The sequence below is a fragment of the Fukomys damarensis genome, unplaced genomic scaffold, assembly GCF_012274545.1.
Source record: "Fukomys damarensis isolate Sample0158 unplaced genomic scaffold, DMR_v1.0_HiC HiC_scaffold_10, whole genome shotgun sequence".
Classification (NCBI taxonomy): domain Eukaryota; kingdom Metazoa; phylum Chordata; class Mammalia; order Rodentia; family Bathyergidae; genus Fukomys; species Fukomys damarensis.
Genome location: NW_022900922.1, coordinates 32,801,396 through 32,826,266, shown reverse-complemented (window position 1 = coordinate 32,826,266; position 24,871 = coordinate 32,801,396). Strand labels below are relative to the sequence as shown.

Below are 24,871 nucleotides of genomic sequence, written 5' to 3'. Positions count from 1 at the left end.
GTCTTCTTTTCTCAAGAGCTGGACCTGTGAGTCCCGAGAGTCCCTCAGCACGTGGCCTGCGCTGTTGGTTTGGGGACTTCCGAGCGGTCTGGGAGGTGGCGGTTCGCAGAGAGGTGCTTAGGTTCGCCACAGGTAAAACCATCCTCGGTGCTATTCCTGCCCCAGGAAGGGCGGACGGCTCAGTCATGGATTATCGGCGGCTCCTGATGAGCCGGGTGGTGCCCGGCCAGTTTGACGACGCGGAGTCCTCCGACAGGTAGACGGCGGTGGGGCAGCTCAACTCTGTTCAGAGCCTGCCTTGTACTTGTTGTGGCTTAGGGGATGTCTCAGAATTTGCATCCCCGCTGGGTTTTTCCTCCTGCTGCAGGGCCGAGCTCGAGAAAGTCACTTGTCAAAGGAGTCTGTGGGTTCCCGGGACGGTCAGCCAAGCCGAGAGGCAGAGTTGGGGATAACAAGGGAGAACCAGAGTTTTGTATTTGATTTGCAGCCCTCGTTCCACAATTACAGTACTTACGGACCTCTTACCGTAGGCCAGTTTTTATCCTCTGCTGGAGATAGGGATGAACAAGACAAACCACGGCCCTGTTGTCACTGAACTTTACCTGCTTGGGGCGTCCAAACCATTAAAAAGTCAGATAAAAAAATAAAAATAGCAGATAGTGACATGATATGCACAGAGTTAAAACAGATATAAAAGTAGTGGTCAGGCAAGGGTTAAAGTCCTTATTTAAATGACAAGAAGGAACTAAGAGGACACTGTAGTCTCCAGAGTGGGATCCTTCTGGTTGTGAGAGAAGGACTTGGAGGCTTGTGGGAAGAGCACAGTGGAGGTGGTGGAGATGGAGAAGTAAGACGGGCACTAGAGCCTTACACGTGATGGTGGGGACTTAGATATTGGCCAGGTTTTAGAAAGAAAGCCAGGGAGGGATTTTTACCAGGACGTCATTTGATTTACGATTTAAAGGAATCTTTCTGCAATGTAGAAAATGGTTATGGAGAGCGAGAGTGGAACAGAGAGAGCAGCTCAGAAGTAATGAAGTCAGTAGACTAAAGATGATGGGTGTTAGAGCTAGGGTCATAATCTTTGGAGGAAGAAGTGGCAAAATTTAGTGGTAGATTAGATATAGAGTCTGTGAACACAGCATTAAACATAACCCCTTCTTATAAGGAAAATGAAAGTTATTTTGAAGTTTCAAGAATATCTCATACTTTATATTTACCATAAGGATTCATTACAATAGCTTTTTTTTCATTTAGTTCATTGGTACTTTTTAGGTATACAGTACAGTTACATTCATCATTGGGATCTTGTGCCTTTACATGATGTATCTTGGTTATTACTTTTTCCCCATAGCCTTGCCCTCCCTTCACCCCCTTCACCCTTCCCTATTTACAAAGACTTTGTTTCCATTTTTTCCTTTTCTCACGTTTTTTTATGTTCTTCCCTTTGCTCTACCCCGTTATAATAGATTTGATTAATAGTTGAATATGTTTTTAATAGATACATGTTGACCACATTCTGCATGTCAGATCTAGTGTTCGTAGGGATACACTGGCAAACACCATTCTGATCATTGCAGACCTTGTACTCTTACAAGGGAAACTGATATTAAATGATTAGAGAAATTACTCGTACTGTAATTTGCTAAGCAACACAGAGGAGAAATGGGTGAAGAATAGAGAAAATTTCCCTGAGCAAGTGAGAGTAAGCTGATAGAGGAATGAGTAGGCTTTAGCAGAGAAATGAGAAGGACTTTCTAGTCTTAAGATTACAGGTCAATATACAGAAGTCTTCACGGAAGAATTTATGTGGGAAGAAGCAGCATGGCTGGTGAATAGAAAATGGTAATGAGTGCGCTAGTTTACCATCCAGGGTAAAGGGCAGGATGAGGCTAAGTCATTGGTTCTCCACTGTGGTGATTTTTGCCCCCCTACCCAAGGGCTTTTGGCGGTCTGGAGGGGCATTTTTGTTTGTGACAGTGTGAGAGGGTGCACTGGTGGCTGTGGATAGAGGCCAGCGATGCTACAAAGCACCCTGCTTCTTTGGCAAATCATTGCCTGACCTAGGTGAAAAGCCTTAGGCAAACACCACTCTAGGTTATAGGTAATTGAAGGGTTAATTTGTGAAGTAGTAAATATTCAGTGCTTTTCTCTTCTCTTCCTACCCTTTCCCACAGGAACTTGGAGCCCTGAAACCTGACTAATTAATAAATTGGGATTGAAATCTGCTTTTTCTTAAACTACCTGACTGTTTTTAAGTGGTACATATTAGTACTTGTGTTATAGGATTTCTGCCCTTAATTTACATGAAAAGTCAAACTAGCAATATTTCTGTTGAATCTGGCCTGTAGACGTTTTGTTTGGGATGCACACTGTTGTGAAAATGCCACATTCCAGTGAAGTGGGAAATTTTATGCAAATGTCCAGATTTCTGTCTTCTCTTGAAAAGCTAAGAAAATCTAGTGGCACAGGCCCTGAATTCACAGGTTGCAAAAAACCTGATAGGTCTGCTGTCTTCATCCTGGACGACTTCTCTGTTAATAGTCGCCACTTCTCTTGTTTTATGCTTAGCCTCCTCTGATGTGCAGTGTTTGGACCATCCCTTCCCTTTGTAAACAAGGGGGATTGGGAGCTCTTTATGTTGCAGAGTGGTAGGTTGCAGTAAGACTGCTTTAGATGTATTGCCAAAGCTGGCCACTGATCAAATTTGATTCATTAAGGAAGATAATGTACTGTCTTATTTTACTAAGGTAGAAGCAGACTTAACATGTGATATACTTTTCCAGTAGGACTTGGGTACAAAGAATAAGCAGATGACTGAGAGACAGGAGAATTGTTATTAAAAAGGTGGACATGTAAGGGAAACAGGTTTATCAGCATATATTTAGTCTGTTAAATCATATATATATATTTATCATAAATATATATAAATATGAAGGTACTTAGAGGGTGTGTAAATAAGCCAAAATATTGTTATTTCTAGTGAAAACACAGATTTGAAGACAGTCAAAGCAGAAGATGACATTCTATTTGAAGATTTACAAAATAGTGTGACTGAGAAGAAAGGTGAAGGTGAGATAGAAGAGGAGGAAGAAGAGGAGGACTATGACAACGATGATGACTGGGACTGGGATGACGGAGTTGGAAAACTCACCAAGGGCTGTGCCTGGAGTGGAGTGAGTAGCCCACAGGTACATCTCTGTGGTGTCTGATGTGTCTTCTTTAAAGGGACTTTCTGTGGTTTAGGAACTGAGTAACTGAAGGATTGTTTTCAGATGATATTGTCCTGTAGCCGCAGTCTTTACTGATTTCCATTCTTCAAACCTTGTGGAATGCCAATCTTAAGTGTTAAGCCACATCCTTAATCTTTCCCTTTCTTGAGACATTAGATGCAAAATGAAATTATTAGAATGAGTTTAATGTTGGCCTTAGCTCTTTATTAAACAGTTTGGGGAAGATGAACATTCTTAAGTGTTAAATCTATAAATCAGAGTAGAAAAATACATTTAATTTAAATTTATCATAATGAAGAGTATATTGAATAGAAGTAAACATTGTGGCTGCTTTATTCTAGTCAGTAACTTGAACCTTCTGCTTCAAAGGCCTTTTAGAAAAAGGATTGAGAGGCTATGCGGGGCATCTCGGGCATGTGCCCGAGGGCAGGTGGGCATGATGGTGTCCATGCCAGCCCTGGGGGAGAACGGTTGACCAGATACACAGCCTAGCCGGGCCCTTGCCGGAGCCGAGCCAGGGAGCAGGGTGGCTGCTGCCAATGCCCCCCATGCTGGCCCAGAGGACTATGGCTGTGTCGCTGCTGAGGATGTCCTGGAAGAGGCCAAGGGTGGAGGTGCTCGGTCTGCAGCGCCCCAGGCCCTGGCTGGGCATCCATCAGCAGGGTGTGCTTCGGTGTGACGAGGGCTGTGTGTGCACCAGAACCTGCAATGCCACATCTCCACTGTCAGCCCCTAGGCCACAGTGCCCGGCCTCTGGTGCATCCTGCTGCAGAGGGTGCAGTATGGCTGGACAAAGCCAGCCTCCAAAACAGTGTCTACCCCCTCAGATTCATAGTTAGTGGGGCCAAGTATCAGACACTGGCATCTGTGCATAAACTGCCTGCCAGGGCCCCATGGGATCATGTCCAAAGACCTCTCAGTAAGCAGCTGCACTCGAGTGTTTGGACAGGCACCTTGGAGACATGTCTGTGCCTGCTGTCACTGGGTGCCCAGGTCAGCTCTCTCCACCCGGAGAAGGGCCCACACCTCTGCACATGGCTGCCAAGGCAGTGAGACACTGCAGACCATGCTACTAGTGGTGCATAGGACTGATTGAGTTCCTCCGCACACCCAGTGGCTATGCCAGGCAGGTGGGCCACCGTGGACTGGTGGAAAGGCTAGTTGGGCCAGGATGATCTGACCAGTGGGCCTGCTATCTCTGGATGCCAGCCGGAATACAAGAGTGGGCGGTATAACATCCCACAGATGCCTGACAGCATGGACTTGTTGGCCAAAGCTGCCAAGAAGCTGCGAACGCTCAGCAACCACCTTTCTGAAGAACTTGCTGTGGATGTCTATGATGAGGTGGGTAGAAGAGAAAGTGAGACAGGTGGTGGAACCACTGAGCTGAATCCCTGGCCCTAATAGAAGAGAATGTGATGCTGTGTGGCTGGCATACAGACACAGCACCCCGGTGACGGATTGCGGTGCCATGACCTTCCTGGTTAACCCTGTGTACTCAGCCACACAGAATTGGGTTGACAGAAGTTGGCCTGCTTTAATGCCTGGGAGTTTGCCACCTTGATCACTGACATTCTCAGGCCAAGCGGAGACAGCAGGGCAAGAGCCTGACGAGACTCTGACGAATACATGGACCAAGAGCCACTACACAGCGCTAGTGCCACTCAGAACAGCTGTGCCCGGAGTATGAACTCTTCGGGCAAGTCCCCAGGTGAAGAAGGCCCTGACTACCTTCGAGGCAAAAGTGCAGCAGCCTGTGAAGGTCAAGAGCCACTTGAGTGATGCACCTTGGAGGTGGCAGAGGAAGATCAGCAAGCTGCAAACAGAAATGCAGCTGCGGCAGCCACCAGGACCTGTGCCTACAGCCCTGCTCCCCAGAGAGCAGACAGAAAACACACACACACCCGAGCAGCCTGCCGGGAGCACCCACTGCCTGGACCGCTAGACCCTGTGCATGTGTGAGCCAGGCTCCACTGTGAAGCCCTTTGGGGAGGCCCTGGGGGACGAGCTCACCACGCGGCCACATCACTGAGCCAGAGGATGACGCTGTCTCTCTGGTGCATGTCCCTGCTGGCCTTCACCAGATAAGAAAGGCAGTGTCTGCCTTGACTGTGCCCTTCACTCCCTCCTCCCCACTGCTGTTGTCCTCCAGGAAGGAAGCCATCATGGGAGCAAGCTTTCCCACCATGCCAGCAGTGCAACAGTGACAACAAGAACACAGTGGGAACTGCAGCTTGGGCTGAAAGGGAAGCAGTTCCTAGAGCAAAGCAAGGAGGAGCATCTCTGGATGGGCCCTAGATCCTGGGCTCCCCAGCACTGCGGGTGTCACCCTGAAGACAGAGCAGGTCACCGAGAGCATTGAGGAGCTGTCCCAGGAGTTAAACCACGACAGCTTCGTGCCCTGCTGAGAGACTCTGCATTTGGCCGTGATGAGCTGGCCTCTCTCCCAGCCCTGGAGCCCATGCGTAGCTTGCGCAGTGCCAGGGCCTCTGGCTGCGGAGGGAGCATCGGAAGACAGTGTCCCAGAGGCTGGTGCCCCTGTGCACTTCCAGCTGCAGGCTCCGCAGGTGACATCGCCATGGCCACCAGGCAGCTAGTCATCATTCCTCCCAACCCCCAGCTGAAGTCCTCATTGGCCATGGGAGCTGGGCCACTCCAGACACTAACCCACCCCAACAGAGCCACTGGCACAAGTGACCTTAGCGCTGCCACTCCCCTGGTGCCCACTCCCCTCGAGCCCCAAGGACAGGGAGTAGGGTGGCATGAGCTTCCATCTCCCACATTCCATGCACCTCCCTCCTGACTACCCTTTCTGCACACAGGGCCTGCAAGGCATCACTCCCACTGCCTTCCCTTCAGCAAAGGCTTGGGTGGGGGCTCTGCTCCCCTTCATGTATGAGCCACTTTAGCCCTATTGGGGGCTGAGTGAGGCACCCCCTCCTTGGTACATCTCAGTGAATGTCCCTGCCCTGTAGCCAGCAGCCCTCTTACTGCCCTCTGATTACAAACAACCCAGGCCTAGGACACAGGTCCCAACCAATGTGTTGGGGTCCCCAGCAGCACACACTGGAAAATCTCTTTTCTCCTCTTCCAACCCCTTAATTTTAACTCGGTGGTAATTGAGTGTCCCTTTGTGTAAGTGTGTGGGCAGTAGTGCTCTTTAGGAGGCCTGGCCTATCTGGAGCTTTGAGGAGTGAGGGGACCAGCATTTGGGGAGGGGGTGTCTTCTCCCCCACAACATCACCAGCTGTCATCCTGACGCTGCCTCTTCTCATCACAGCCCCAACTCCTGCCTGTATTCTATGAACTTCCTCCATCTCTCCTTCCCTCCTTTGTAGAGAGAAAAGTGCTGGCCAGGTAGAGGGCTGAGCACTTGAACCTGGGGCTGGCTCGCCATGGTCTCCAACTCAGCTGGTGGCTGTGGACCTAAGAATTCCTCCCAATAACCTCCATGAGGCCAGCACCTGCTGTCACTACCTGCACCTAAGGTGACCCCACCCTCTAGAAGCCAGGGGATCTGACTGCATGCAGCCTGGGAAGACTGGGGAGGCCCACACAGAACCCCCAGCTCCTCTTCCAACCCACATCTAAGGGCAAGCCCTGTCTGTGGTGCTGGGAGGACTGTCAAGACATTGTCATGTACATTTGTATCAAAAGTAAGTGACCATGGGAAAAAAAATAAAAGGATCGAGCAGATTGGATGGACTCTTGCCTTTCCTTAGTGTACGCCTGTAAGTATTGGTGCTGTAATGTTTAATGGGTAGTATAGAGCGAAGGAGAAAAGCATGTGACAAGGACCTTAGGTTTGTGTTAACAACTAGTGCCTCAGACTCTAAACTCATTTCTTGTAGGCAAATCGACAGACTTCCAACTGCAGTGCGGCTAAAATGTCTACTCCAGCTGATAAGGTTTTACGGAAATTTGAGAATAAAATTAATCTAGGTGAGTTTATTACCTCTCTGGGCTGTGAGGAAATTCTTAAAAAACCATGAAGTATTTTACAATTTTATTGGATCAGAAAGTGATGAGTCAGGTGTTACTGATTCAGTATTACCACTTAAAGAAAATTGAAACCTTTAGTGATTCAAAGACATGGCTTCAGGGAGACTGCCTTTCACATTTGTTATTGTTTGCTCATCTGTTGTGGGAGTATGAAGTCAGTACCCATGCATGTTCTTGTCTGTTCTGTGTTAGATTTTGTAGTAGGATCCTCTCAAAGCAAATAGCCTGTTGAAAATACTAATTTGTTTTGCTAGAGACTTTTTTGTAGTTGTTAATCATTTACCAAGCTGTTGACTACAGCGAGTTAGAATGCTGATTTTAGCCATCACATCTTAAAACATGTAAAATCCACCTTTCTTTTGACTATAAACCTAGCACAGTGTCTATCATATAAATTGTTTACAAATGCTGCATTAAGGAATAGAGATATTTAGGGCAGTACTGGTGAACCTATGACACACGTGTTACTGTGTTTTTCTTTTAAGACAAAAGATGTTAATCTATATGTTGTTTTTTCCTAAACTAAAACTGTAGTATTCAGGTTTAATTGCAGTGTTGGTACTTTGCAGATAAATGAGTGGATTTCGGGTTGCATTTTGGCATTTGGTCCTTAAAAGGTTTGGCATCAGTGGTTCAGGGTCTTCATTGTCATCATGGACCTATAACTTGAAAGTTTTTCAGAGTTAATCTTGGTATTCAGGCCATTATATTACCTACAAAGCATTCACAAATGGCTGGAATTGAACATGCAGACACAGTTTTGTTTTTTTGGTACTGGGGATGAAACTCAGGGTCTCATGCTTGCCAGGCAGGCACTGTTCCACTGAGCTACATCGTCGGCCCCACTTGGCACAGTATTTTATGTTATTGTTATTATTATTATTATTATTTTTTTTTTTTTTTTGGGTACGGGGGATCGAACTTGCATTCTTGTGTTTACGAGGCGGCCATACTGCTGAGCCAAATCCCCAGCCCCAGGCACAGTGTTTTTGAGGTATTTCTCTACCTAGAGTTCTACAGAATTCTGGCTGAAAATGAAAGCTATCATGATGAAAGTGACAGTGCTTGCTATGAAGGAAACAGAATTTAGTGCTTAAAAAATTAAATATTTTTCATAACTAAACTATATCTTAACTATAATATTTGGGAGATAATGAAGGGGGGAGGAAAAGTGGGGAAAGGTACAGTATTTTATTCAGAAGGGTTGTTAATGTCTTTATTTTATATATTATTTACATAATGCATTTTTTAATTTTTAGATAAGCTAAATGTTACTGATTCTGTCATGAATAAAGTCACCGAGAAGTCTAGACAAAAGGAAGCAGACATGTAAGTAATATTTTAATCATAAAATATGGAGCCAGGGATTTAGCTCAGTGGTTCTGCCATCTGCATGCAAGGTCCTGAGTTCGATCACCAGTACCAAAAAATAAAATAAAATATGGGTGATCTGGATGAACTGTAAATAACAAAATTGTTTTACAAAGGGTGCTCATTCGTGTCCTTTTTTAGCTTAAATGAGGATAGCCTGTACAAAGGTAATTTGAAAATACTAAATGAGTCTTAGGAAATATATGATAAAACTATAATTTGCAGAAGTCACAGGTTGCTTTCATGGGGGTAACTGTACATTTCATTTTAGGCTAAATGTGTAAAACTATTCTTGTTTTAGAATTTTTTTAAGAATTATTTCCTTCCATGAAGTATTTATAAGAATCCAGGGAAAGTTTTAAAACTAAATAAAGATGTATCTGAGAACTGTTTTTGTGTTCTTTTGTTTTCAAAGAATTGTTTTAAAATCTGGCTAACTTCTCTTATGTGCTAAAAAAACCCAAAACACTACAACTAAGTGTTAGAGCTGAATTTAAAAGCCAGACATTCTGTGCTTTATTTATTTAAGTATACAGTACAGTTACATTCATCACTGGGATCTTGTACCTTTACATGATGTGTCTTGCTTCTCATTTTTTCCCCATTCCCAGCCCTCCCTTCACCCTTTCCACCCTCCAGTATTTACAAAGACTTTGTTTCCATTTTTTCCTTTTCTCATATTTTTTCTTGTCCCTTCCCACTTCCCCTACACTTTTAGCCCCTTTCTTCCTATTTCACATTACCAGTTCTACAATTTGGATCTTGTTTACACCATTCTGTGCTTTATTGCTTTGTTGTGACCTGCTGGCCTGTCCTTTCTTTGTGCTTGGATCTGTTACTAGCGTTACGTGCTAGAGTGGGTTACCTGGTGTTGGAGTTGAAGCAAAGCAGTCTGCATTGACGGCTCTGGAGAGAGAGCCTTATAAGTAAAGGGCTCTGATTCTGTGCCAGTAGACTCGTTCAAGATTTCAGGTGCAGACAGACTGGCTATTTTTGGTCATTTTCCCGGGCTGCCTTTTAATCACTGTCCCTTACTGCACACTCTTCACCGCCTTCGCCGTAGAGGATGGAAGTGTGCATTCAGGGAAATGCAGGGGGCATCTCGGGGTGGAGAACTGGTGGTGGAATCACAGTCTTGTGAAGGAAACTACTGAGGCACTTTCACAAAATTATGCATATTTAGGAGCTTTATTTTGGCTTCTCTCACTGCAGTTTGAATGTGTCAACTCTACTTTCTGTTTTTGGTTAGGTATCGCATCAAAGATAAGGCGGACAGAGCAACTGTAGAACAGGTACAATTTAAATGTATCATAAGCTCTTATTTTAAATTAGCATTTCTTTCCTCTTTGACTTAGAGTTTGCTTTCATCCTTGCCTAATGCTAATGTTACTTAAACTACTCCTATATAAAATTACTACTTGTTATAGTTTTGAACATAGAAATCAAAGTTTCTTAGAGTAGCACCATTAGTTGATAAATCACAGTCGTGGTTCTTCTGTGGTCCTGTGAAACCACCATCCAGTCTTTTCTTCTTCTCCGAAGCACAGAGATTATCAGACTAGGAAACTTTCTTAAGCAGAGTCAGTAGGAATTCTGTAAGCTTTCCTAGAAAATAGATTATCTGCCATGAAGCAGAGTGTGAGGGGAAGAGAGAGGCAATGCTTTCAGATTTCTCATTGAAATTCCTTTCTTTCTGAAATTATGTTTTATTTATTTTTCTTTTGTGGTGCCCAGAATCCAACCTGGCCTCGAGCTTGTCAGGCAGGCACTGTTCCGCTGAGCTACATCCCGGCCATTTATTCTTTCTGTTTAAGAGGGAAGGAAAATTGGCCTCTAATTTTCCCACATGTGGAGGGAGGTGATTGGATGTTACATTGGCCCAGATTTTTTTTTTTTTGAAAGGGAATAGATTTAATACAGGACACACACAATAAAACATAATTTATAGGATTGTTTTACAATATTCACCCAAAGAGTCAAATGCAAAGGAGTGCAATAGATCTGTCCACACACTAGAGACCCAGAGAATCTAGCTGAGGGGCTGGATCCCACTGCAATGTCCCACACAAGTCCATCTGAAGGCCTAGAGCCCAAGGCAATGCCTTATGCGAGTCCATGCTGAGGATCTGCACCCAGGAAGGCCCGAGGGCCAGTGGTAGAAGCCAGACAGCCTGCTCCAGTGGGATGAAGTATCTGTGCTACCAGACTGAGGGATCTGCACTGTGGTCAGGAAGCCATGCTCAAGGTGAAGATCAGAGTTCCCCTGATGAAAACAGCCATCCTCAGTGATAGCGAGGACCCCAGCTCTGATGAGAACAGCCAAGTTTGTATCAGGAAAACCATCCATGGCTAGCTTCTCCAAGAAAACCAACAGCAGTGGTCTTCCCCCTCAGTTCTCTATTTATGCCATTGGCAGCAATTCTGAAGTGGGTCTTCCACTCCCAGAACCATGCTGACTCAGTTCATCTGGTTGGTCCAAGTTGATCTTCAGTTAATCCACCACACCACCATATCCAAGGGTTAGGATGTGGACATTTGGAAGGCCTTCATTCTGCCCTCCACCTTTCCTGGCAGGGTCCAGAGGGGAAGATACAGAGAGAGCACTGGGTCCCAGGCCAAAAAAAGTCTTGATGCCTAACCCGGGAGGTGGCTTTCCAAAGTACCCTCGATACCCTGGCATCACCTTCCAAAATGCCCAGTTGGTACCAGCTCCTCCTCTTACCTTCTGCTGGGACTCAACTCTGTTCTCACATCATGGCCTGGATAGACAGAGCTTCAGCCCACAGTCGTCATGACCTGGTGTGGCAGGGCCTGGACCAAGGGCACGGCAAGTCTGGGCAGAATCTGACCCAGGATAGGGAGGATGTCTTCATAGAACCCTGACATCGGCCGGATACTGAAGGGGTCTCTGGACTTTGGAGTCCACCAGCAGGACCACTGCACAGGATGTTGTCAGCTGAGGATTTTTTTTTTTTTTGGTACCGGGGATCGAACTCAGGCCCTTGTGTTTGCCAGGCAGGCAGTAGAACGACTGAGCCACATCCCCAGCCCTAGCTGAGGAATTTTAATGCTGGAGAGGGGCTTTCATGCAGAAAAAAGCTACCTACTACTGCCTGTGTTTAAATTAATGCTGTATTTATTAAACATATAAATTTAAAAAGAGCTAGTTCTTAAACATCCAAGAGCACCTGCAAATTTAGTTTTCTATTTATAAATCTAATTTTTAATAAAAATAACAATTGCTTTCACTATTCTTAGAGTAATATTTAATTAACTCATAAGTCCAACAGATTAAATTCTTCTAAAAATGAATGCCACTTATAAATTTAGGTAATTAAGATCCTGGAATTTAAACTGTATTTCACAGAGTTGAAGTACAATTGCCAGTCATCATGCTGGGAGCTCAGGTAGAGCAGCAGTTGCCTCTTGGATTAAGCATTTGACTTCTTTCCTCTGGTCACCGAAACACTCGATCAGTTGCCTGCTTCTTCCGGGTCAGGCTACTTCAAGTCCTTTTGGCTCTTTGCCTCAGTTATCTTCCTGGCCTCCAGAGTTGGGACTGTCTGGGTTGAAATCCCTCTTCATAGTTTTCTCAGCAGCTCTTTGGCCACTTCTTCATTCACTGAGCCCACTTTAAAGTCTTATTAGTTTCCTGTGTCAATATCGAAAGCAACACTAACTTTCTTTATTCTATTGTAGATAGCTAAACTAGTTAGAAAATATTATATGGCAGTTAGGCAGGGCTGGGCCCTCAGCACCAAAGACAGTTGTCCAGATTTTTAATTTGAAGAAAGTGAGCTCTTGCTGCCTGCTACCGCTCTCCCCCGCACATACACATGCACAGACTCATTTCAGAACAGTAGCTTCTTTACCTGCAGACCCTTGGTTTAATACATTAACACTGCTTGTGTCATCCACCTCACCCCTAGATGAATAGCAAGCACCTCTCCAGTGGTTCTGAGGTCTAGAACCTTTGTGCATATGAAGAATTCCATTGTTAGGCAGGAGTAGGGTATGAGTCTGTGTCTTCGCCGTCCTGTAATTTATTTTGTGTGATTGAAAACAGTGTGAGGTTTAGCTCAGAGAGAGGAGGTTCAGCCTGAATTTTCAAACTTCTACACTGAGAAGATCCTTTCTCTATTTCAAAATTAATTTTGAGTAGTAGAGTATATTGGTTGAGTCTTATACTTTTTTTGAAAAAGTACTTGCCTATAAATCTCATTTTTCATTCCCCATTTTTTTTCCTGAGATGTCACTATATTGCTCTTTTGTATGCCCCTCAAGATAGCTCTCTACCACTTCTGCAGAAGTGCAGGTCCTACCTAGATCCCTGCACCCCGCCAGCCTGCTTCCCCTCTTGATGAACCCCTGCAGTAGACAGAGTGGGCCTGGCTGCCTGTGTGCTCACTTTGTTTTCCTTCTTCTCGAGTTGCAGCAGTTGTACTTTGGCATTTAGTCCTCCAGCCGGCCACAGTTGTTTTCTTTACAGTAACCTTAGGTTGTGGGGTGACCTTGTCTGACCCTAAGATGTGGCAGGGTTTGACCTGTTTACCCTATCTTGCCCCATGATGCTGGGGTCCCCTGAGCCACGAGGGGCTGCTGCTTCTGCTGCACACAGACACACGCTGCTTCATTCAGTCTCAGAGATGGACAAGAAAGAACGGGCTTTAAAAGTCTTTGTTAAGAGGTCACTGAAATCTTTTTTACCAAGACTGAATGCTTTTAGGGTCCCAGCTACTTGGGAGGCTGAAGTAGAATCACTAGAGACTACAGGTTTGAGATGATCCTGGGTGATGCAGAGACTCCCAACTCAAAAACAAAAAAACTGGACAGTCTGATTTGGAAGGAACCCTCCCTGGTTCCTTCTAGTATAGCAGGGGTCTGCAGACTCTGTCATGAAAGAGCCAACTAGTAAATACTTGGGCTTTGCCTCTCGCTTGTATATAGTTTCTGTTGAATGATCTCTTTCAGTAACAAATGTCAAAGCCATTTTTAGCTTGGAGGCTGTAGAAAAACAAGCTGCAGCCAAGAATTGGCCCATAGGCCGTAGGGTGCTGGGCCCTGGTTTAAAGCTGCAGGGCCAGTGCGCACTGAATCCAGAAGACTTAGTATAAAAAAAAGTTAAATATCTTGTTAATGACTTCTTATAGTGATTAATTGCTTAAGTGATAGGTATAGATATATTGAGTTAAATGAGATGTATTAAAATCACCACACCTGTTTTTCTTTTAACTTAGTGACTAGAGAATATAAAACTTGGTGGTTGCCATTATATTTCTGTTAGATAACGTTGGTCTGAAGTTCATTTCTGTTTCCCTTCCACCCGAGAGCCTTTCATTTCCTTGACTTGAACATTTTGGTTTGTGCCCCTGGTTCCCTTGGCTCTCGGCTTATTTGTGTGAGTTACTAAAAATCCGAGCAAATTCAAACACTGACTCCTGTCATCACCCAGAGCAGCATAGGCATGGAAGCCCTTTGTGTGTTGGGTTTTAATGGGATTCAGAACCATCTTCTGGGCTTCTCAGTTTTTTCTTTTTTCTTTTTTTAGGTTTTGGATCCCAGGACAAGAATGATTTTATTCAAGTTGTTGACAAGAGGGATCATATCAGAGATAAATGGCTGCATCAGCACAGGAAAAGAAGTGAGCTTTTCTTTGGATGACTGAATGTTGTTGTGTTAGTTTTCATATTCACATAACAACTGAGCTGTTGGCGCTTAGTAAATAACTTGCGCCTTTAAAGAGAAAAGAAGGGCCTGGGTGTGTAGCTCAGTAATACAGCACTTGCCTGGCATGTGCCAGGCTCTGGGGACAAATGAGAGTCAGACTGTGAGAGCCGTGTTCAGCCCAGGGAAGTCCGGAAGCTGGTGGGCTTTGTTAGATGGGAAGTTGTACATATAACTGGCCTTTTTCCCTACAGTTGCTGCTTTCTACCAGTCTGTCACTAAGTCTGGTTGTGCCCAGCAGTAGGCCTATTGGTCAGATTGTTGCAGGTTTGAGTCCTCATTGAAACATTGCTAGCCAGGGGGACTGGGATGTCGATCAGTGGTACCACACCTGCCTCACAAGAACAGGGTCCTGAATTCAGTCCCTGGTTCCGAAGGGGAAAGAAAAACAAAACATTATATTGCTAGCCAGGAGCCAGGTGTGGCAGGGCAGCACTCTGGAGGGCTGAGTTAGGATGAGTGCAGGTTCAAGCTCAGCCTGGGCATCCATCAAGGCCCTATCTCAAAAGATTTAAAAACTGCAAAGAGCTGGCGATGTAGCTTAGTGATGGTGTCGCTGGGTTCAGTCACCGGTACCTCACCTAAAAAGAGCAGTTTAACAACTCATTGTATAAGAATTATTAGGTATAAGAGTATTTTAAAATATTTTCTGTATTTGTGATACAATGGTTTGAAACCGATTCTTACGTATAAATATATAAATGAAGTTCGTTGTGTGTGTCCAGTCCCCCATGACTTGACAAAGATAAGTTGTGCAGACAGGACAGACACTTGCATGCACTGACAGCGCCAGCCACTGTCAAATGAGGCATCTGTGTGCAGCAGGTGACCACACGCCTGTGTACTCTGACATGCTGTTTCATACTTTGATGCGTCTTCCAGAGATAGCGGTGTTCTTCATGAATATGATTTTATTTCTCCTGACTTTTGAGGTTAGAATCACATACAGTACACTGGAAAAGTAAACACTAGTTAGCACCTTTTTTTTTTGTTTTGTTTTTTACCTAAAATAGGCTAATGTATACCATGCCAGCACGGCAAATGGAGAGAGCAGAGCAATCAAAATTTATAAAACTTCGATTTTGGTGTTCAAAGATCGGGATAAGTATGTAAGCGGGGAGTTCAGGTGAGCTCAGATTTCTCTTTTTACTAGTTCAACTTCCGTTACTTAAAACATTAAAAGAGAATAATGAATGATTGGAATAACAAGTATTTTCCTTATTCAAGGTTTCGTCATGGCTACTGTAAAGGAAACCCTAGAAAAATGGTGAAAACTTGGGCAGAAAAAGAAATGAGGAACTTGACCAGGTGACGGGGTGTGCGGGTCTCTGTCACTGTCCTCATTTCCGGCCGATGGGGCCCTGCATGGTTCTGCGCACTGAGAGGGCTCACTGGGGCCACATAGCGCTGCTGAGTGAGGCAGCAGAAACACAGTTATAGACAATACCATCTGCCCGCTCTCTAGGGTAGCAGTGCAGAATTTGTGTGTCCAGTCAAGCTAATCGTTTCAGTAGCTTTGTAAGCTACTCAAAAACATTCAGAATTTGTACAGAGGTAGATAAAGAGCTGTTACAGGGAGGTTATAATTGGTTATAATAATGACGTGTTGGTTCTTAGTAGTTACTGTTTTAGGGCCAGGGATTTAGCTCAGTGGCACTGTGCCTGCCTCGCAAGTACCAGGTCTTGTTTTAAACAAACAAAAAAGTACAAAACAAAAAGGTATTTTTTTTTAAACACGTTATTCCATCTTTTTTAATTTCAGTCCGATATTGGATACAACAAAGATAAAGGAAGATAGGCCACATACCTTGTTGAGGTTAAGATTTCTTAAAATTTGTTGATTTTTTTTCCCTCACCTTTCCCGTGTCTTTTAGCCTGTTGGTTGTTGTTAAGATAATTACTGTTAAGCAGGTATTTCTTGTTTTAAAAGTTCTTTTGAATTCTTGTGATTCACTAGCTATTAGGTAGGTATGAGTCCAGTGATTTTTATTAAGCATTTTTCAGGTTTATTAATTCATAACTGTTAGCATATCTGCTATATTTCATCAATTCTAAGATGCACATTTTTCACAGTTTAACATCTCTGGAGTTGGAATGGCTGTTAGAGGGTATAGGGTGTGATTGTTTCCTAGCCAGTATTTTGTCATTCTTAGCAGTAGGTATTGGTGCCACTTTAAATCATGGGTGTCTTAGCCAGCCTTTATGGAATATGCTGTTACAATTGAGAGGCCCTGGTGTCCTTTGCTAACAACAGCATTAGTCTGGACTGTTGCTCTCTTGGTTTGTTAAGATGCCTTTTTAACATTTCATTGTCCTTTTATGTGTTATCGCAGGTTAAACACAGCAGAGATTCCATGTCCCAAACCGATAATGCTAAGAAGCCACGTTCTTGTTATGGGTTTCATTGGTAAAGATGACATGTAAGTCTCTGAAAGACCTAAGAACGTCATGCCGTAGACCTGTATGTTTAAATGCTTTGAATGATCTAGCATATGAATTTCCCATTAATTATTCCTGGCATAATCTTTTCCACTGTCTTAATGCATGCACGTTAGCATTTTAGCTTTTGAAGTTTGAAAGTACTTCAGAATAATAGAGTTAACCCTGTTCTGAGAGAGACTTCATTCAATGTGCTGAAAAAGCACCTGTTTGTTGGCAGCTTCTTGGGAGGGGATAGTTGCAGTGAGATGACCTTCACCCAGCTCCCAGGGTGAAGCACAGAAGAGAAGTGGGAGCAGTGATGTAGTTTGAAGCAGGAAAATGTGTTTTTATGTTAGTTATTTTTCTCTCGTTGCTGACACAAAATACTCAGCACCCAAATTTAAAGGGGAAAAGTTTGTTTGGCTTACAGTTCATAGAGGTTTCAGTCCATAATCGGCCAGCTTCAAGGCAGGGATGGCATCACAGAGGAGAAACAACATGGCACACGCAACGTAGCACAGGCAACAAGGGAGCTGAAGAGCTTCTTCCTGCCCCTTCTATCTTAGACTACCAGGATTAGGGTGGTGCCAACCCATTCACTCATGTGTAGTTAGTAATCACGCACCCTTGTCCCAGCTTCACGCATTCCAGACTCAACCACCTCCAAGAAAGACTACGAGGCTTTGGGGGACATCTAGACCCAAACCATAACAGTGTTCTTGGCCACTTTATATTGATTTGTTTCGTTTTTATTCAAGGCCCGCACCACTCTTGAAGAATGTCCAGTTATCAGAATCCAAGGCTCGTGAGTTGTATCTGCAGGTCATTCAGTACATGAGAAGAATGTATCAGGATGCCCGACTCGTCCACGCAGATCTCAGCGAATTTAACATGCTGTGAGTGGGGTTTGTCCCTTGGGAGCCGCCCACAAGTCACTTAGTGTATCCTTTTTAAAGCAATAAGCAAATTCCCAGCCTGTGAAGTCATACTAAATTCTAAAGTTGAAACATTGACTTCCACGTGGTAACTGAAGATGTGGTCCCTGCCCTCAATGATCTGGGTCCCGGAATGGACTGAGTCATTGGGTTTGGGAAGTTGTCTCGGCTTTCTTCTCTTGTTAGTCAGGGTGACTCCTCCTTACCCACCATGTCATTTTATGAGTCCCACAGGTACCACGGTGGCGGCGTGCACATCATTGACGTCTCCCAGTCTGTGGAGCATGACCACCCCCATGCCCTGGAGTTCCTGCGGAAGGACTGTGCCAATGTCAACGGTGAGGCGGAAGAGCTTTCTGCATCTGTGTTCTGGGCTCAAGTCAAACCTGCAGTGTAAAATCTCACTCATGGCCGGAGTAGCTCAGTGGTGAAGTGCTTGTTGCCTGTCATGCTTGAGGTGCTGAGTTCTACCCCCAACCCTGAATTCAAAAATCTCGTTACCAACTTGTCCCTTCTGGTGGCACTTAGACCATGTGCCGGGAGGTGTTGAGCATTTGTTTCTCTGTACAGTAGCTGGAATTACTTTCTCCCTTACGAAACTATCACCAGCGTTTTCCTTCCGGCAGATTTCTTTATGAAGCACGCTGTTGCCGTGATGACCGTGCGGGAGCTCTTTGAATTTGTCACGGATCCGTCCATCACGCCTGAGAACGTGGATGCTTACCTCTCAAAGGTGAGACAGTGAGGAAGGGGAGACCTGAACACAGCAGAACTGCATTTGTGTGACGCTTTTGAGAAACTCCAGTTGCTTAGTGTAACTCACTTATTTTGACGGCATCTTCAGCCTTCTGATTTCACAGATGGGAATTAAAAGTACAGCACACGCTGGATGCCCTGGTGCCAGCCATTTGTGAGGTTGAGGCAGGAGGATTGCTTGAGCCCACAAATTCAAAAGCAGCCAGGGCAACATAGGGAGATGCCTCATCTCCAAAAAAAAAAAGAAGGAACAGCCTGGAAAACCCAGATTCCTTGACTTCAGTCATTTGGCAAGATTACATAGGCTGTTAGCCTTTATGAAAGTTTAGTAAGAAACCATTCTTTTTTTTTTTTTTTGGTACCAGGGATCGAACTCAGGGCCTTGCACTTGCAAGGCAGGCGTTAGAACCACTGAACTAAATCCCCAGCCCAAAACCCATTAGTTTTTGATTATTAAGTCTCTCATGTTTCTCAAAAGCCTTTTTTTTTTTGAGACAGGGTCTCACTCTGTAGCCCAGGCTGGCCTCCAACTCAAGGTGATCCTCCTGCTTCAGCCTCCCAAGTGCTGGGACTCCAGGTGTGTGCCACCTTGCCTAGCTCAGAAGCTTTCTGAGTAAAGAATTTTTTAAAAAGTTATAGTAAAATCCATGTAATGTAATATTTACTATTTTAGCAATTTTCTTTGTTTTTGTGGTCCTGGGATTTGAACACAGTGCCTTGCCCATGCGAGGCCAGCACTCTGCCACTGAGCTAACCCCCAGCCCAATTGTAGCCATTTTTGAATGAGCAGTTCAGTGCCATCAGGGACATCAAGTTTGCTGTGCGTACATCACTGCTGTGTGTCTTCAGGACTCTGTCGTCATCCCAGACTGAGGCTGTGCCGACTGAACTGGTGCCCAGCCCAAGCTGCTGCTGCTGTGCTCTGTCCTGACGAATTTGACCACTCTCAGTACTGCTTGTCAGAATCACAATGCCCACCTTTCATGGAGCTGGCTAATTTCACTGAGAATAACATCTTCAGGGTTCATCCGTGTTGTAGCGGGTGGCAGGATTTCTAACAGCACCCTGTCATGTGCATGCCACGTTTGGTCATCTGTCCATGGCAGCCTTTTTGGTGATATCTGTAGGGAACAAACCTGCACCATTCACGCCAAGGTCGAAGTAGAGGAAAATGACCTCTTCTTTTCTCTTGAAGGCCATGGAAATAGCCTCTCAGAGGACTAAGGAAGAAAGGTCCAGCCAAGATCATGTGGATGAGGAGGTAGGATTTGTTCTATCTTCATGGCTTAAGAAATGCTTACGTTTTGAGGTTTATTTGTACACAGAGTACATGTATGTACTGATAAGAGCGTGAACTTGACTTTAACAGATGGTACATAATTCAGCTGAGCTAAGTGGGATAATTTACATTTCGTTCTGTTGTTCCATTCAGCAGCCTGTTAGCCCATTGTCCTCGTGGAAAAAAACTTTAAAGATCTGTAGGGTGTGTGAGTCAGAAAGGAAAAGCCTGAGCGGGCTGTGGTGGTGCACATCTGTAATCCCAGTCTGAGGCAGGAGGATTTCAAGTTTGAGCCCAGCTCAGGCAACTTAGTGACTTAGAGAGACCCTGTCTCACAATAACAAAGTTACAAAGTTTAGAAAGGATTGGGATGTGGCTCAGTGCAAAGAACCCAAGTTCATTCTGAGGTGTGTGTGGGGGGGTGAATTTTTAAATTACTTAAAGTTGATTCTGTATACATTGTAGATTTTAAATACTGATCCTTTGGTGAAAACAAACTTTATTTTAGTTTAGGATGAAGTCAGGGTATTTTTTGGTACTGGAGATCGAACTTAGAACCTTGTGCTTGCCAGACAAGGTTTTTGTTTGTTTGTTTTTGTTGTTGTTTTGTTTTTTTGAGACAGGGTCTCACTATGTATTCGAGACTGACCTGGAACTCACTGTGTAGCCCATGCTGGTGTCGAACTCACAGTGATCCCCCTGCCTCAGCCTCCCGAGTGCTGGGATCACAGGCGTGTGCCACCATTCCTGGCTTTTTTTTCCCCTCTTAAATTCTTCTTTTGGTACATTTTAGGTATACAGTACAGTTAACATTCATCATTGACAACTTGTACCTTTACATGAGGTATCTTGGTTCTTATTTTTTCCCCATTCTCCATGGCAGGGTATTTTTTAAAAAGGATCCACACTAGGCTTTTTGCTTTTTAAAATTCTGGCAGCTCTTAGCGTGATGGCTGATAAAGAAGTACTTCTGGGGTTTTTTTGTTTATTTGTTTTGTTTTTGTTTCTGGCTTTGTTATTGGTTTTTTTTGGGGGGGGGTTGTTTTTTGTTTTTGAGACAGGGTCTTGTTTTGTGGTACAGGCTGTCCTTGAAATCAGTATGTACCCCAGGCTGGCTGGGAAATTGCAGGGATCTTCCTGCCTCGGCCTTCAGAAGGCTGTGGTTACAGGCGTGCACCACTGGTAGTTGCCTCTGCCAGGCAGGCAGCAGCTGGCTGGGCGATCCCCATGGAAACAGGTTGTGCCTCCTCAGAAGAGCTTTGGGAACACAGATGAATGGGAGGAGCATCGTTCTAAGGATAACCCCAGATCTGTTCCCATGGGAATTTTTTCCCCTTAAAATCATATGAAGATGTAGTGCTCTACGATTAGTAACGGATTGCCTTTGGTGGTGGTGTGTGCGGGTGGTGACACATTCAGACCTCCGTGGGTGCCGGCTGCTGAGGCACCATGGGAAGCGCATGAGTGACAGTGGCATTGGCTTCACCCTTCCTCACACAGGTGTTCAAGCGAGCATATATTCCCAGGACCTTGAATGAAGTGAAGAATTACGAAAGAGATATGGCTGTGATGATGAAGCTGAAGGAGGAGGACATGGCCATGAATGCACAGCGGGACGATGTGCGTAGCGTGGCTCCTGTCCCTGCCTGTGTCGCGCTCCTGGGTCCTGCGTGCTACCTCAGAGCTAGCAGGGTGCACACGTCCCTGTGTGCTCACATCCTCTTCCCTGGGTGTACAAGGGAGGCAGGGCGTGTACGAGAGGGTGAGATGCGTGTAACAAGCCCAGCAGACTGATCACAGTGAGAGCAAGGTTTATCCAGGAGCCCCGCTGTGAGTGGTCACACTGGATCCTTCAACACACCGTGTATTTCAGGAAAAAATGTCTGTTAAAGGGCCAATAGGAAATAGTCTGGGCTTTGGAAGCCAAGAAACAAAACAGGCTGTTATGTTGGTCCATAGGGGTCAAGAAAAAGAATTTTTCCCCAGAACTTTTGTTGATGAATTGAAAATGCTTTTGGTAATAGCTGAAGGTAGCCTTTGGTAATATGCCTCTGCGCATACGGAAAGGGTGAGGTTATTCAAGGAAAGAGATTGCGGTTCACTCACTGGGTTCGGACTGTGCAGTCATCAGATTGATCCTGAATGTCCATCTGTAAGAATCACCCGGTGCCTGGCTGGATCTGGCCTGCAGGTCTGGACACAGAAACACCCGTTACAGAGTCTGTATGTGCTCCCACCATTCAGCCAGTGTTTTTGATAGTTCCGTGTGTGCATTTTACTGTCTGATCTTATGCTGATGTTGGCTATTTTGTTCCTTTTGTTTACAAGATTCTATACCAGACTGTCACAGGATTAAAGAAAGATTTGTCAGGAGTTCAGAAGGTAAGAACATGTATTAATGATTCTGTGAAAACTCCTAATGGACCTAAAACTGAAAACAGTCTTGCTTTGTTTTACATTTTAGAAGGGCAGGAGGGATTACATCATTTTAACTTAGTAATAAAGACTCTTCTCTTTTACTGCTTACATGCAGAAGTGCATTTTGCTTTTTGACAACTGTCTATCTTTCCTCTGGATTGTGGGAAGTGCCTCGCCTCCCAGAGTGCTGGGATGTGGAGGCCTGCATCTCCACATTCAGTTTATAGCAGGAAGTGATAGGGAATCAGTGTGTAGAGTTTCAGGACATGAAGATTTTTCTTACGACCAGCCAGGAGACCGTCTTGCAGTTGCTTTTAAAAATCTTATTTTATAAAAGGAAACCACTTTCTTAAAAACTGCTTTAAAAAAACACAAAACTGCTCATTTTCCAGACAAGAAAGATTCTCTTGGCTGAAAATTGTCTCTCTGCTTGATTGCATTAGTTTGTTTCTGGAAGTGTGGTTCATAGGGAAGCAGCTGTGAAGGCACCCAGATAAGTCCTCAGCTTCAATGTGTAGGCGCAGTTCCAGTCCCCCCTGATGCAGCTGACCTTGTCCCCCGGGAAGCCCTGACCCTCACTAGGGTCTCTGCTGGGGCCCCGTTGGAAGGGCTCCAGGTGATTTTCCTGCTGTCTTGATGTTTCAGTTCAAGATGTTATTTTTCAGAGTACATTGGCAAAGTTGAAACCTGTATTATAACACTAGACAGAAATAACTTGGTTCCATAATAATTTCAAGGTGCCTGCGCTCTTAGAAAATGAGGATCAGGAAAAGACCTGTTCTGATTCAGAAGATGCCGGGAGCTCTGCGCACTCCGACACTGACCCTGAGGAGCAGGGGGCTCAGGCGCGGGGCCAGAAGCACACCACAGAGCCTGACGTGGACAGGAAGGTGGGAGAAGCCAGGCCCTGCCTTCGGGCAGGGCAGGCACAGCAGACCTGGCTCATTTGTGGGCTCAGAATCAGGCTGAGAACCCTGCAGAGCCTCTGACTACAGCTTCAGTCCCTAAATGTGACCTTGTCTAAGTGGGGGGGCACCTTCCAGGGGCTGAGCCAACATGGGCCCAGCACCTACCCTCACCTCCCCGTGGTGCAGAGGCTGCTGGTGATGGTCCTTGCATGGCTGAACCATTCTTTTCAGTCTTAGTTTAATCCTTTCAGCCTTATAAAACTTGTGCTCTATGTCTAGCTAGAGACATACTCATCTGCTAGACATTTCTCTATTTCCGATTTTTATTTCATGAGAACTTGAAACTTGTCAAGAAAAGTAGTTGTAAACAGTAACACCCACAGAGATATTACTGATGAGCTAGCTGTCTGTAGATTTCTATAAGAGCTCAAAGCTGGGTATGTATACCTGTAATCCTGGCACTCTGGGAGGCTGAGGCAGGAGGATCACAAATTTGAGCCCAGCCTGGACAACTTAGCAATTTAATGAGACCCTGTCTCGAAATAGAAAAGGGCTGGGGCAGCTTAGTGTGAAGGCCCTGGGTTCAGTCCTCAGTACCACCCAAAGAAAAAGCTGAAAGAGTTTATCATCTTTCCACCACCAGCCCACACTCAGTTCTGTTTTTTTTTTTTTTTTTTTTTTTTTTAGTACCAGGGATCAAACTGGGGTCCTTGCGCTTTCGAGGTAGGCGCCAGAACCACTGAGCTAAATTCCCAGCAGTTCATTTTTTATATTACCCTCATTTATCTCCTGCTTTTGGATGCTTACTTCTTAACAGGAACACTCCAGATGAATGAACTGGGGGGATGTTTTTTGCTTGTGTTTTCACAGGAAAGAAAAAAGATGGTCAAGGAAGCTCAGAGAGAGAAAAGAAAAAACAAAATTCCTAAACATGTGAAAAAAAGAAAGGAGAAAACAGCCAAGACCAAAAAGGGCAAATAGGGTAAAGCCACCTCTGCTTGCCGTATCCTCCGGCATCCTCTTCCCTGCCGAGCTGCTGCTGGGAGCCCCGTCCAGATGGGGCCAGGCCTGCTGAGCTCGAGCCATGTGTCGGGGCAGCCACGTGAGCCCCCAGCTGGGGCGTCAGCTTCTGTCACCGACCTGGTGTGGACAGAGAATTGCTGCGATGAAGAACTTTATATAGGATTTTGTTTTTTGTTTTTTTTTTTCTGCTGCCAAATGTTTTGGAGAGATTCTAGATGTGTAACTGTGATGCACATCCGGGACCTTCACGTGAGGTGAGGGCAAACAGGAAGGGGGGTTTTCAGCCACACACGTCTGAGTCACTGATTACACGGTGTGGTTCCTGTAAGAGGGAGCTTTGCTCCCGCAGCCCCAAGCTCGCCCGCCTGCCAGCCACAGCTATGTCCTCAGCCTTGATCCACGTGACTCCCATGCGGAATCTTTCTAGTTCTTTGCGTTCCTCAGCTGTTTCCCTTACAGTCAGCGCATTCCTTAAACAGATAAATTGAGTACCTGACGTGCTAGGTAGGGCTGTGAATGAAACAGACACCTGTGAGACCCTGTCAGGAGGCTATTGGCTCGGTCTGCAGCCTGTTTCCTTTGCTTTTTCTGGCAGTGTGTTGGCTGCACAGAACACTGGGTTTGTGTGGTCTGCTCCTATGTGCATATGAAATATGGGGTAATTTCTACTCCTCAACCCGCTTTGCCTACCCCCATTCCTCTTCTGTTCTCCAAGTTTCTCTTATGCTTTTGTGTTGTCTCTTTTTTCCTTCAAGATTTCATGTACCAGCTGCATGGTGGTGCATGCCTGTAATCCCAGCA

General features: G+C 45.1%; 1 protein-coding gene and 1 pseudogene across 4 annotated transcripts; both read left to right on the top strand.

The window, feature by feature from the left end:
* Window positions 1-3: 3 nt before the first annotated feature.
* Riok1 (RIO kinase 1) lies at window positions 4-24,871 on the top strand. Of its 4 annotated transcripts, none has more exons than XM_010622807.2 (17): window positions 4-256; window positions 2,984-3,176; window positions 7,085-7,175; window positions 8,495-8,564; window positions 9,856-9,898; window positions 14,155-14,247; window positions 15,344-15,456; window positions 15,558-15,638; window positions 16,664-16,750; window positions 17,510-17,647; window positions 17,921-18,024; window positions 18,313-18,419; window positions 19,638-19,703; window positions 21,222-21,341; window positions 22,050-22,103; window positions 22,877-23,029; window positions 23,918-24,871. In XM_010622807.2, the coding sequence occupies exons 1-17, from the start codon at window positions 186-188 to the stop codon at window positions 24,026-24,028; spliced, it is 1,695 nt and encodes a 564-aa protein (XP_010621109.1). In that variant the 5' UTR covers window positions 4-185; the 3' UTR covers window positions 24,029-24,871. The 4 variants fall into 4 exon arrangements, with proteins under 4 accessions (XP_010621109.1, XP_010621108.1, XP_010621110.1 ...); XM_010622806.2 differs by having other exon boundaries at window positions 2,984-3,191; XM_010622808.2 differs by lacking the exon at window positions 4-256 and adding an exon at window positions 1,759-1,845 and having other exon boundaries at window positions 2,984-3,191.
* Window positions 3,543-5,848, top strand: LOC117285472 (annotated as a pseudogene).

Coding starts and splice junctions, on each gene's coding strand:
- Riok1 (XM_010622806.2), top strand. CDS start 186: ATGGATTATCGGCGGCTCCTGATGAGCCGGGTGGTGCCCGGCCAGTTT. Junction 9,899..14,154: donor ACAGAGCAACTGTAGAACAG/GTACAATTTAAA, acceptor TTCTTTTTTTAG/GTTTTGGATCCCAGGACAAG. Junction 17,648..17,920: donor CTCAGCGAATTTAACATGCT/GTGAGTGGGGTT, acceptor TGAGTCCCACAG/GTACCACGGTGGCGGCGTGC.